At 45.8% G+C, this 13,726-nt stretch overlaps 1 protein-coding gene across 1 annotated transcript in view; it reads left to right on the plus strand.

Moving 5' to 3' along the window:
* Positions 1 to 13,726, plus strand: part of MSH3 (mutS homolog 3) — a 154,401-nt gene that overhangs the window by 13,838 nt on the left and 126,837 nt on the right. The window contains exon 4 of the mRNA XM_061621677.1: positions 1,926 to 2,138. Within this exon, the coding sequence (XP_061477661.1) occupies positions 1,926 to 2,138 (213 nt within the window). The remainder of the gene's footprint in view (positions 1 to 1,925; positions 2,139 to 13,726) is intronic.

The raw sequence follows: 13,726 nt of genomic DNA on the forward strand, positions 1-13,726 counted from the left end.
GCCTATTCACTGCTACATATTAAACCAAACTGCTCTAAGATTAAAATGGCAACATTAGCACTTCTTAAAAGCATAAGAAAAGTAATTGTTTTTATCTGCTGCCTAAATGACAGTAATGAGGGCTCAGTGTGGGCCTCCCTGGGGACAACATTCCAAAGGCAAGGATCTACCATACAAAATCCTTTCTTTCTTTCTGTCTCTTTTTCTCTCTATGGTTGTTACCTCCTGTTCTCCAGAGGCAGGTCTTTACATAATCTAAGTGATTGATGAGTGCATTTGAGTAATTATTAGATGCAATAATTATCTTATTTGTGAGTCTTACTTTATTTGTGAAACTAGGTTTTTATAGTTAAATGTCAAGTGTATACTTTCGTTATTTGGAAATATACCTATTAAAAGTTTCTTAGGCATATTCTGATGATAGTTTCCCCCTTCATAAAATCATAGGAAGCAGCCTTATACAGAGTGAGATCATTGGTTCATCCAGCACAGTATTGTCTGCTCATAACTAGCCATGGCTCTCCAGGATTTCAATCTGAAGAATTTCCCAGGTTTACCCGGAGATGCTGGGGATTGAACCTAGGACCTTCTGCATGCAAAGCATGTTCTCTACTGCTGAGCCACAACCACATCCTTAAAGTGAACCACATGTATAGAACCTGAGACCTTTTTCTTCCCTCACTACTCATAGATGTGTAGGGGGAGAATTGTCAATTGAATAGGTTCTTAGAATGCAATTCTGGGATCTATCATCTATGTTAATATAAACTATACTATGTTATAAACATTGTTGCTGTTATTAATAATTTATATAGCACCATCTGTGTGGATGGTACTTTACAGCAGGACAGGTCCTTACCCCGAGGGAGCTTATGAACTGAAATTTGACATAGAGGAAATAGAGAATGGAAAAGGAAGTGGAAGGAGGAGTATTACAGAGAAACTATAGTTGGAGGTGGTATGCTTCCAAACACCAGTTGCTGGAAACCACAGAACAGGAAAGTGTTTTAATGCTCAAGTCCTGCTTGCAAGCTTCCCATAGGCATCTGGTTTGCCCCTGTGAGAACAGGATGCTGGGTTAGATGGGCCACTCGCCTGATCCAACATGCTCTTCTTAAGTTCTTCTGTTGTATGAGGTTGTTTCAGTCACATGCACTTAGATTTAGTTACAGGATGATGGGTGGTTTGAGGAGATATTTGAAGAAATCACTACAAAGGTGTTCTGGGAGGCAGTTTCAAGTAGTAGGGGAAGGAGCAGGAGACCTTTGGAGGGTGGTGGAACTGGACAAGCAAATACCAAAGGCAGGAATATATTGGAATATAAGAATGGAGAGATAAGGAAGAACAAGGCCTTGGATGACTTTGAAAGTAAGGGCAAGGAGTCTGTGCTAGATTCAGGAGCAGACAGGAAGGCAGTATGGAGATTTAAGGAGGGATGTCATATTATCAGAGTGACTGGAGAGGTGATTTTTTTCAGCAGAGTTCTAGATAGACATGGGACCAAGGTCAGACAATGGAAGACCAGGAGAAGATTGCAGTAGCCTAGGCAAGAGATGACCAGGGCATGGTCTGGTGTTTTTACTGAGTGGGCAGAGGGGAACAGATGTATTTTTGCAGTGTTATTTTCCTTTACAATGTTTGCAGTATTGCAAAGGAAGAAATGGTGCGAACTGATTACAGACTGAATATGAATAACAGTGAGGTAAGGGAGTAAAAGATAAAGCCCACTGTATGTGCCCTTTAACACTGTCAATGGATAGGTAAAGCTTATGGGGTGAGGAAGGCTTGGCAGGAAAGATGAGAAATTTGGTCTTAGACATGGTGAGTTTGAGATGAGTATAACAGAGACAGACTCTGGTGCTTCTTGGAATAAAATGTTTATTTGAAGTGAAACAAGTTTTTTTTGTTTATATTTGCTAACAAAGGAGAGCCAAAGAAATACACCCATCCCCAAATATGTTCAAAGACATTGGATAAGTTGCGAGAGTTCTCTTGCCATTTGGAGCATCCAAATAATAGAATTCACTCAGAGGCTCTTTGTGGAATTCACTCTATGGATTTGAAAAAATGCCAGAATTCTATGGTTCAAAACAGTGAAACAAGTGGCAGTCAACATTCTCAGGATGTTAACAAGGCAAGTGGGGCTTTTTTTCAGTACTTCTTACATTAGTTATTAAAATATTTGTATGGTTCTGGTTGGTTTAGGGCATCAGCACTTCTAAATGCAAACAGAAGTGAATGGTGGCAATGTAATATTCTCCTAAATCTGGGGACGGTCTGTTTGATGTTTAAAATGTTCAACAGAAAATATTGAGTGGGATAACAATGGTCAGTAAGAGAGAGAGAGAGAGACAGTCTGAGCAATTTGTGTCTCTTCTCCCTTTTGGTTTAACACTCACTCAGTGCCGCCCTGGGCTCCTGCTGGGAGGAAGGGCGGGATATAAATCAAATGATTAATTAATCATTCAATCAATTAATAATTAATTAATAATAAATAAATAAATAAATAAATAAATAAATAAATAAAAGAAATAGACCCTTCTCCTGTGGGCACCAGGACACCACTAAGTGGGTATTGTCTTCCTTGCTACTGCTTGAGGCAGGAAAGAGTTAACACTCCAATGGACTGTCACCACAGCCCCTCCCATGGAGTGCTAGTTTGTTTTTCCCACCTTGCTTGAGCAGTACTGCGTTTTGCCTTGCTCCTCAGTCTGGCCGGCTATTTATTTTAATTTATTAAGTTTATTTATTTATCTAAGCTACTGTTATTTCTAGTTAAGGTTAAGATTAATCGTGTGTGAATGTGAGTGAGTTTTCTAATGAATTGGTGTGAATGGCTGGATGATGGTTGAGTGTCCAGTGGTCCATTGATTTATTATTGCATGGTATAACTATTTATTCTTATTATTGAAGCCCCTGAATTAATTATCCTTGTGATTTACTCAGGAAGCTAACCTGTTCCCCCCTAACATTGAATTTTCTGTGCTCGCTCTGCCATTTAAAAGGGAGGCTTATTCCGTTGTAAAAAAGAAAAAGCCATTAAATAGCCATATCCTGCTAATGGTGAAATGCCTAAGGATTGGAGCAAGGTCTCCTCAGAGTACTATAAAACGGCAAAATCAGTGCACAAAGCGGCAGAAGTGGTTGGTGTGGTAGTGCCTACATCCCACTCACAAAAGTCAACAGAAAAATCAGTGCACAAAGCGGCAGAAGCAGTTAGCGCGGTAGCGCCTACAGCCTGCTCAAAAAAGACAACGGTTAAAAAGACAAGCTGCATTCGCGTGCAGGGAAGCAGCCTCCATTTTAATCAGCAACAAACGGCCTCACAGGCAGCGTGTGGCCCACTCACTCTTGCAGTAGCACAGAGAGTGGCTAGTAGTCAACAGGACAACACTTTCCCCTGTAGGCAATGCGGTAGCAGAGCAATCGGGGTGAAAACGTGTGAAAAAAATATGGTAAACGCTGCACGCAATGCAGTAGCAGAGCAATTGGGGCACAAGCAGGTGTCTAAATCAAAAAATTCAGTGAACCCAGTAAGCAGTGTGGTGGCACAGCAATTAGGAAGGGTTTCCTCTGAGGAAAATGGAGAGGATAATAATGATGAAATCTTCATCGTTACACTGCAGAAGGGCAGTTTATGTTGGGAAGCAAAGCCAACAGTGGATGGCAGTAAATTCAGATGTGGAAAGGACGCCACACCCATCAGCCCTTTTTTGCTCAGATTCTGATGACGACGAACAAGAGACTTAAAACACAGCAGCCTGAAATGGCACAGAGCAGTTTAAGCACAATGTCTGTGTAATACTGCCACCTCTGTTCAAAATCACCAACAGCAGTATAGAGACTTGTTAAATACAAACAAGCAGTAGCAGTTTCATATGAATTCAGCACAGTCAGTTAATGTGGTCTCTTTTCCCACCTCCTGTTCTAATCAGGAACTTCATTAGGTGGAAACTTTTCATTTAAGCACTGCACAGTTAAATTATATCAGGAGAGCTCTCATGGATGACATTTCAGCAGAATTGGCTGCATTTTGCCAGTCTTTTCAGGTGGCCCCTGTTCAGATACAACACTTCTCACAATCACATCATTTAACAAGGGGTGGTAATTTGGAACGCAATATGCTGCATGGCAGTGCTCACATGGATCAAGCAACTGTGCCTGATCATGAGCTACACGTTCTGCAAGGAGAACATTGAAATGACTCACCAGATCCACATGATGTGGCCAGGGTAGAGCGAGGGGTGTTACAGCTCATGGAGCTGACAGGTCATCTGATAATAGGCAACAGTTTTTCCATGATGATTCTATGGTTACTCTGGAGGAAGATACAGATGAATGGAGTGGTGATTCACAGCTAGATGAGCAGCGCTCCAATAGGCTTTTTCATAGCTCTTACTACATGCCTTTGCTATGCAAGGATACGGTGGTTTTGGATTTAAAGGATTCAGTTGCAGAACAGGCACCTTCTACTTCAAGGGGAGCAACTGTCCTTCCAGAGACAAAGGCTAAAGTGCCATCACTTCTGAGGAAAATAGTAAAATCTGAATTGGACTCACCAGTTCAGTCTAAGAGGTCAATCTCTTATGTTAATAAATTATATTTGTTGGAGCCAGAGTTTATGGAGCAACTGAGAAATCCAGCCACTGACTCTCCAATTTCTGCTTTAGTTTCTAGAAATTTCTTTTCATGGGATGGAGATGCTCAATTGAAGGATCTTACAGAGAGAAAGCTGGACATGTCCCTTAAGAAAGTTCATGAGGCGTCAGCATTGGCTATACATACTTCTAGTGCAGCATTGATGTTTTCAAGGGCAGCATTATTGCGGTTAGACAATATTTTGGACAATCCAGATCAGGAGCCAGAAAGGCTCAGGAAAATCATTCTGAAGGTATCAAGAGCAGAGGCTTTTATTGTGGATGCTCCAATGGATGTGACTCAGCTTGCAGCCAGGGCCATGGCTGCCGTAGTGGTAGCTAGACGCATCTTGTGGCTTTGTCACTGGGAGACAGATGTTTCATCCCGGACGGTGCTGGCCACTGAACCATATGCAGGCAAGAAATTGTTTGGTGAGGATATACTGAAGGATGTATTAGTAGAAAAGAAAGAAAAGAAAAAGGCAATGTCAGTAACAAGCCAAAGAAGGGATGGCCAGCATCAACCATACCAGTCATTTCACCAATCTAGATTTGGAGGAAGAGGGCAAGATTTCCGTTCTAACAGACAAGCTTAGGGTCTCCCTAGATTCCTGTTGCGCAGCCAACAGCAAGCAGGAGGGTGAAATACAGGTTCAGTTTCCATTAGAGGAGCAAGACAACAAAGGCAATATTGACTGATTGAGGATTCCAGTGGGAGGCCGCCTATTGAGCTTTGCACAACAGTGATAGGCAACAACATCAGATCGCTGGGTCAGAAATGCGGTATAGCACGGGTATCATATAGAGTGTCAGGCTATGCCTCCAAGCAGGTTTATCCCATCACCAATATTGTCAAATCCAGAGAAGCGCAGACTAGTATAACAGGCAATACACCATCTGTTGCACATAGCAGCCATAGAACCGGTGCAGCAGGACCAGAAATTTTGTCGTGTTTATTCTCTGCTCTTTCTTGTGCCAAAAAAAGGGAATGAATGGAGGGCTGTACTTGACTTGAAATTCGTGAACAGGTTTGTAAGATATTGGAAGTTTTGCATGGAAACGTCGCTTTCTATAAAGGAAGCGCTTTAGCCACAAGACTTCTTAGGCTCCATAGATCTAACTGAGGTGTATCTACATGTGCCAATTCATCCTCAGTGTTGCAAGTATCTCCGTTTTGCTTACGGCAATCAACACTGTCAGTACAGGATGATGCCCTTTGGCTTGGCGTCAGCTCCAAAGGTATTCATGAAAATAACGGTAACCCTTGTGGCTCATCTTTGTCAACAGGGGTTGCATTTGTACCCATATTTGGATGACATTTTGATTCGGTCGCACACAGTACGGTCAGCTTATCAGGACATTCATGTCATACTAGGAGCACTCGAGGATCATGGCTTCCTGGTGAACATACTGAAGAGTCATTTGCTTCCACAACAACAGCTGCTGCATTTGGGGGCAATGATAGATATGAAATGGGAGACAATATCTCTTTCAGAAGAGAGAGTGCAGAAGATAAAGTTGGTGGTTCAACCGTTGCTGACAAAGACCAAAGAGGACATAATGGTCTTAGCAAAGGTTTTGGGTATGGTGGTTTTGGCTATCCAAGTTACACCATGGGCCAGGTTTCATGTTCTCCCTCTACAATGGACGTTGTGACCATACCAGTGGCAGAAAGCACATTCCATCCATTTCCAGGTTCCACTAACATCACGACTGAGGGCAGTTCTTCAATGGTGAACAGGTGCCCCTCTGAAGGACCCACCATGAGGAATTGTCACGACGGATGTGAGTCTTTGTGGGTGGGGGCTCACTGCAGAGGACAGTTACTGCAGGGATCTTGGTCTCCACAGGAATCAAAACAAAGCATCAACTTATTGGAGCTTTGGGCAGCATGTTTGGCGCTGAAGCATTTTGTGCCGATATTCCATCTCTAACATGTAATGTTGAGAACGGACAACAATTCTGTGAAGGCATTCATAAATCGTCAAGGAGGGACAAAATCACAGACACTTCATCTGGAGGCAGCATGACTGTTTTTCTGGGCAGAGTGGCTCCTGCGTTCATTAACATATATAAGGGGAATCGACAGTGTACAAGCGGATTGGTTAAGCAGACAGGATGTGCTGCTGGGAGAGTGGCAACTTCACAAAGAGGTGTTCAAACAGATCTGCAAAAGGTTTGGAAGAATGGACGTGGACCTTTTTGATTCAGATGTCAATCATCAATTGAGAAAGTACTACGCTCAGTACCTGTCATCGGTAGCAGAAGGTGTTGATGCCCTCAACTCTCCTTGGCCAATGGGAACACTTTACATTTTTCCTCCTTTTCCGTTGTTGGCTCGAGTACTGAAGAAAGTGAGGATAGAGAGGGGCGATGTCATTCTAATAGTACCAGATTGGCCAAGGAGGCCATGGTTTTCAGAACTAGTGAACCTATCGATTGAGCCCCCATGGCTTCTCCCTCTTCGCCCAGATTTGTTGCGGCAGGGCCACTACGGCACCCCGATCTGCAATGGTTGAGCTTAGCCGCATGGAAATTGAGCGGAGCAAATTGTTGAGAGCAGGGGTGCCAGGAGGTAGTATCTACCATATTGGTGTCTAGAAGACTGTCCACAATGCAAAATTATCAGTATACTTCGGTGGCGTTTTTGAGGTGGTGCAACAATAATCAGTAGGGTTAGGTAGTTGGAGAGAGTTGGAGTTGTGAGGGTTGGTCAGCCAGAAGAAGAAGACTGCAGAGGATGAGAATCAGAGGAGAAGGAAGATCTGGCAGTCAAAACCTTGCTGGGGATAGCTGAAGGTTAAAGAAGCTTGGAATGTTTGTCTCTGGTGACTGGAAGGAGGAGCAGAGAGAAGATTTCTAGAGCAGGACAGCAAGACAAACCTGTGCTTCACTAGAGCAAGCATGACACGTGGTTCCTTAAAATACTACAGAACTCGTAACTTATGACCTCCCCCCCAATCACTGAACAGACTTGGGTAAGATGGCGGCATAAGAGCTCGCTACGGCTGGAGCTCCGCCACCATCTATTTCTTTCTTTTAGCACTTTTAACATCTTTTAGCATTATTTTTGGGACCGGGAACGCCTCCCCTTTTTGTTTTACAACTTGTTTACAACTTGCAATAAGTTTTACAACTCGCAACAAGAACCATTAGCAGCAAGAACGCCAAACAAAAACAAGCACTGGAACGAGTGTGAACTTACTATCGGCTGCTGAGCCGGTGCTGCGGGGCTCGGGTGAGAGCTGCTCCCTTGAGGTGCCGAGGTCAGGTGAGAGACGTCCTTCGTTGGCTCAGGCTTGTTGCTGCTGTTTCGTCCTGTTGCTGTGTGCTGCGTTCTGTGCCTCCGGTGGTAGCTGCTGTGTTGATGACTGGGGAGGGCCGTCGCGGTATTGCGGCGGCATCTTGCGGCCTTCTATCTTCATCGCCCCGCCTGTTTGCTGCTGCCTGGGATTCCATCGCTGCGGCTTGTGCACGCCCGTTGCCGCCAAGTCCGGGTGCCGTGCTGTGCCGCTTCGGGTCGCCGCTGCCGCTAGGTGCGTCGGGCTGTTGGGGCCGCTGGCGCTGCGCCCCTTCTGGATTACTGCCTGGGCTTGGGTGTTGCTGCCTGCCCTGGCCCCCTTGGATTACCGCTTCTGGTGCTTGGACTATCGCTGGCTTGGGCTAGGCCGCCGTTGCCACTTGTGTACCCGGGCACCGCGGCCTTGCCTAGTGCGTTCGTGCGGTCGTGGGCTGCTGCTAGGGCGTTGTTGCCATCTGCCGGTTGTTGGAGTGTGGTGGCTGTTGCTGGCGATCTTCGCACACTTACTACCTGGCTGTTGGGTTTGATGCTCTTGTCGGGTTGGATGTGCTGTGGCTGTTTCCATTGCCGAAGACTATCACGGGTCGGCATCACGGGTCGTGACTCCTCAGGACATTAACATCCCTATTGTGAACTAGCTGGCGGTCTGATAAGAACTAGGCATTACTGAAGATCAAACTGAAGAAGATTCTACAGCTGGCGGTTCTTATTATTGTAGATTGTGGTTATGAATGGATTTTATGTATGATTGAATGAGTGAATGCAACTGAATGAATGGATACGTAGATTCAGATGGATGAGATATAGTTATACTATTATCATTATCATTTTTGTTATTATTTAAGGCTAGGAATTAGCTTGGACTGGATATCTGTATTGGATATCTATTGTTCATGGAAATAGGTATGGGCATTTAACATTTCAATTCCCATCCTATATTTTAGTAGTTATTATAGTCTTTATAGTGATTAGATGAGTAGATAAATTGACATTAACTAATCCTGTGATACAGCGATAGAGTACGAACTTATAGGGAACAGGTTCTGGATCCAGATCTGGATTCAATCTCAGAACTGATCCAACTCTCCGGCGTCTGGGGATAGGGACATGTGTAGATCGGGGGGGATGTGACAAAAAGGGATGGGGGCCAAAGTATACAAACATTGGGCGGCAGACGATGGAGTGGTGCTGGAGGCAGACCATGTCAGAGTAGAGGAACAAGGGATAGATGCATAATAACTGGGGGATGCAAGATTCCAACCAACCTTCGTTTGCTGCTGTGTAATGCCAGGTCTGTGGTACAGAAAACATCTTGCATCCATGATATGATCTTGGATGAATCCGCAGACCTGGCATGTATAACGGAGACCTGGTTGGACGAAGCCTCGGCACCTATTCTCAAGGCGATGTGCCCACCAGGTTTCCGTTATGCACATCAGCCGAGGGAAGGAAGGCGGGGAGTGGGAGTGGCTGTCATCTATCGGGAGTCCTTGGTTTTTGCCAGGTCTCCTCTCCATGGGACCAAGTTTGTTGACTGCATGTACTGGAGGTTGGGCCCAAAGGGCAGTTTAGGGATCCTGCTTGTGTACCGCCCGCCTCGCTGCACAGCAGAATCCCTGGCCGAGGTGCTGGAGGTGGTCTCGGGTGTGCGCATGGTGTCCCCAGAATTGTTGGTGGTGGGTGACTTCAATGTGCACGCCGAGGCCATTCTCAATGGAGCCCCTCGGGATTTCCTAGAAACCATGACTTCCTGGGAACTGCACCTTAGTAATGCTGAGCCCACCCATGTGGCCGGTCATGCTCTCGACCTTGTATTTGTCCTGGGAGAGGAGAAAAGTGCTCTGAAGTTAGGGGCTATTACTTTTATCCCTGTGTCATGGTCAGACCACTATCTGGTAAATGTAGACTTTTCGATGCCGCACACCCTCTGCAGAGGCACTGGACCTATTAGAATGGTCCACCCGAGGCGCCTGATGGATCCAGAAGGATTCCTGACTGCGCTGGGGGATTTGGAACTTGCTGAAGGTCATTCAGTCGATGCCCTGGTGATGGAGTGGAATACGGGGATCACCGGGGCATTAGACCGAGTGGCCCCGAAACGTCCTCTCCCCCTGAAAAGATCCCAGACAGCACCATGGTACACACCATGGTTGCGTGTTCTGAGGCAGGAGGTGAGACGACTAGAACGCCGGTGGCGTAAGTCCCGCTCCGATGATGCTCGGACACAAGTTAGAGCAGCAGTAGCTGCCTATCATGTGGCAATAAAGGCAACAAAGAAAGATTACTTTGCTGCCTCTATTGCATCAGCAGAGTGCTGTCCCAGGAGGTTATTCCAAGTGGTCCGAAGCCTGGTCGGTCCAGTTGCTCAGGAACCCTTGGAACACTCAAAGGCCTCCTGTGACAATTTAGCAAAACACTTTGCCGATAAAATCGAACATCTGAGAAGCTCGATTTCGCATACCGTGATTGCAGATAGTGGACCAGAGTTGACCGGTCATAATGTGATCCAATGGGATCAGTTTCGGCCTCTTCCTTCTGAGGATGTGGACAAGGTGCTGTCAACTGTGAAGCCTACCACTTGTCTCCTTGATCCATGCCCATCATGGCTCGTGATGAGCTGTAAAGAGAGATTGGGCGAAGGGATCAAGGCGGTGGTAAATGCATCTTTGAATGAGGGTGTATTGCCATTAGCCCTCAAGGAGGCAGTTATAAAGCCCATCTTGAAAAAGCCCTCCTTGGATCCCCAAGATCTAAACAACTTTCGCCCAATTTCAAATTTACCATTCTTGGGCAAGGTCATTGAACGAGTGGTGGCCAATTAGCTGTCAGCGCACTTGAATGAAACGGATTATTTAGATCCATACCAATCGGGTTTCAGGACTGGACATGGAACTGAAACGGCCTTGGTCGCCCTGGTGGATGATATGAGGATGGCACTAGATAGGGGAGAATTCACCTTTCTGGTCCTCCTTGATCTCTCAGCGGCTTTCGATACCGTCGACCACGGTATCTTACTGGATCGTCTGGAGGGATTGGGAATAGGAGGCACAGTATTAAACTGGTTCCGTTCCTTTCTCTCCGATAGACACCAGCAGGTGGCATTGGGAGATGAGGTTTCAGACCCTTGGCCCCTCAACTGTGGTGTGCCACAGGGTTCTATCCTCTCTCCCATGCTATTTAACATTTATGTAAAGCCGCTGGGAGCTATCGTCAGGAGGTTTGGGCTGCAGTGTCACCAATATGCGGATGACACTCAGCTCTACCTCTCATTTAAGTCCTCACCAGAGTTGGCTGTGGAGACCATGTCCAAGTGCCTGGACTCCGTGAGTGGATGGATGGGAAGGAACAGGCTAAAGCTGTATCCTGATAAAACGGAGGTACTACTCATGGGAGACAAAGGAGGGTTGGGAAATATTGACCTGGTGTTTAATGGGGTAAAACTGCCCCTGAAGGACCAGGTCCACAGCCTCAGGGTGATTCTTGATTCCGGGCTGACCATGGAGGCTCAGGTTTCATCAGTATGCCGGGCAGCTTGGGGTCAACTACGTCTCATCCGGAGGCTGCAACCCTACCTTCCTGTCCACCAGCTCCCACTCGTAGTACATGCGCTGGTCACCTCTCGTTTAGACTATTGCAGTGCGCTCTACGTGGGGTTACCCTTGAAAACAGTCCGGAAATTACAACTGGTACAAAACACGGCGGCCCGTTTACTTACGAATAGCCGCCATTATGATCATATTACCCCAGTGTTATACAATCTTCACTGGCTTCCAGTTGTATTCTGGGCTCAATTCAAGGTGTTGGTATTAACCTTAAAGCCCTATACGGTTCCGGCCCAGTATACCTGAAGGAGCGCCTCCAACGTCATAAAGTATGCCGCCCTACAAGATCTGCCACTCAGGGCCTTCTCTCAGTTCCGCCGACTAAGGTAGTTAGGTTGGTGAGGACTCGGGAGAGGGCTTTTTCTGTGGCGGCCCCCACGATTTGGAACTCCCTCCCAATAGATCTTCGACATGCCCCTTCCCTAGACATATTTCGCCGGGGCCTGAAAACGTGGCTTTTTCATCAGGCCTTTACGATCCTTGAGACTTTCAAGATGAATTAGTTCTGGAACTGTAATACGAACAATCTACTAAATACTGTAATTCTTACTGTACTGTACTGGCTATATTGTTATTGTATTTTATTACGTTTTATTGTACGCCGCCTAGAGTGGCCATTGGCTAGATAGGCGGCCTATAAATTAAAGTTTATTATTATTATTTATTATTATTAATAATCACATTACACTGTGAGAGTCGGGAATTTCAGAGTTGTTTTCTTTCTTGAATGATGGTTTGAAGAAAGGAATGAGGCCCAATACCTTGAAGAGACAAGCATCGGCATTGGCAACAGTACTTTCTAAGTTATCTTTGGATTCTTTGGGTTCTCATCCGTATCTGAAGCAGTTCTTAAGAGGGGCTTCTCTGACTTCGGCACCAGTTCAGCATCGATTTCCAACATGGGACCTTCACAAAGCTTTGTCAGCTCTCCAAAAGCCTCCTTTTGAAGCAATGGGAACTTCTACTCTTTGAATGTTGTCTTTCAAGGTGCTATTCCTGGTGGCAATAACATCAGCTAGATGGGTATCTGAACTGGGTGCAATCTCAGTAGCAAAACCTCTCTGCATATTCCACAGCAACAGAGTGATATTAAGAACAGATTCTGCTTTCATTCCAAAGATTAATACAGCATTTCACAGTCAGCAGGAATTGGTATTGCCAACATTTTGCCCATCACCAAAGCATCCTTTAGAATGTGCTTGGCATTCCTTAGATGTCCGGAGAGCACATTAATAGGACAAGGTTGATAAGGCAAACAGATTCTTTATTTGTGTCTTTCCACCCAAGTACTCTGGGTAGAAAGGTGTCCCCTTCTATTTTAGCAAGATGGATTAAGGGCTGCATTGCTACAGCTTACAGGTCCTTAAATGTTGTTTTGCCTTCAGGTGTTGTAGCTCATTCAACAAGGGCAGCAGCTGCTATTGCAGCATATTATTATTATTATTTATTTAATTTATTAGTCGCCCATCTGGCTGGTTGTCCAGCCACTCTGGGCAACGTACAAGATAAAACAATACATTAAAACATTAAAATTTAAAACCATAACAGTAAGAAACCTAACCCACCCCAAAAGCCTGCCTGAAGAGCCAGGTCTTCAAGGCCCGGCGGAAGCTTATCATAGAAGGGGCATGGCGGAGATCATTTGGGAGAGAGTTCCACAGGGTGGGGGCCACTATTGAAAAAGCCCTCTCTCTAGTCCTCACCAGACTAGCTGTTTTAACCGGTGGGATTGAGAGAAGGTCTTCTGAGGCTGATCTTGTTGAGCGGCATCCCTGACGATGCTGGAGGCGCTCCTTCAGATAGACTGGGCTAAAACCGTATAGGGTTTTAAAGGTCAAAACCAACACCTTGAATTGGGCCCGGTAAACAACTGGTAGCCAGTGCAACTCCTTCAGCACTGGAGTGATGTGATCTTGCCGGCGGCTGCCTTTAATCAGACAAGCCACCGCATTCTGTACCAGTTGCAGCTTCCGGACCGTTTTCAAGGGTAACCCCACGTAGAGCGCATTACAGTAGTCTAGGCGAGAGGTGACCAGGGCATGTACTACCGGTGGGAGCAGATGGTTGGGAAGGTAGGGGCGCAGCCTCCGTATCGGATGGAGTTGATACAGTGCCGCCCGGCTCACAGCCAAGACTTGAGCCTCCATGGTCAGCTGGAAGTCAAGAATGACCCCCAGGCTGCGGAC

The sequence above is a fragment of the Rhineura floridana genome, chromosome 1 (assembly GCF_030035675.1).
Source record: "Rhineura floridana isolate rRhiFlo1 chromosome 1, rRhiFlo1.hap2, whole genome shotgun sequence".
NCBI classification, from domain to species: Eukaryota; Metazoa; Chordata; class Lepidosauria; order Squamata; family Rhineuridae; genus Rhineura; species Rhineura floridana.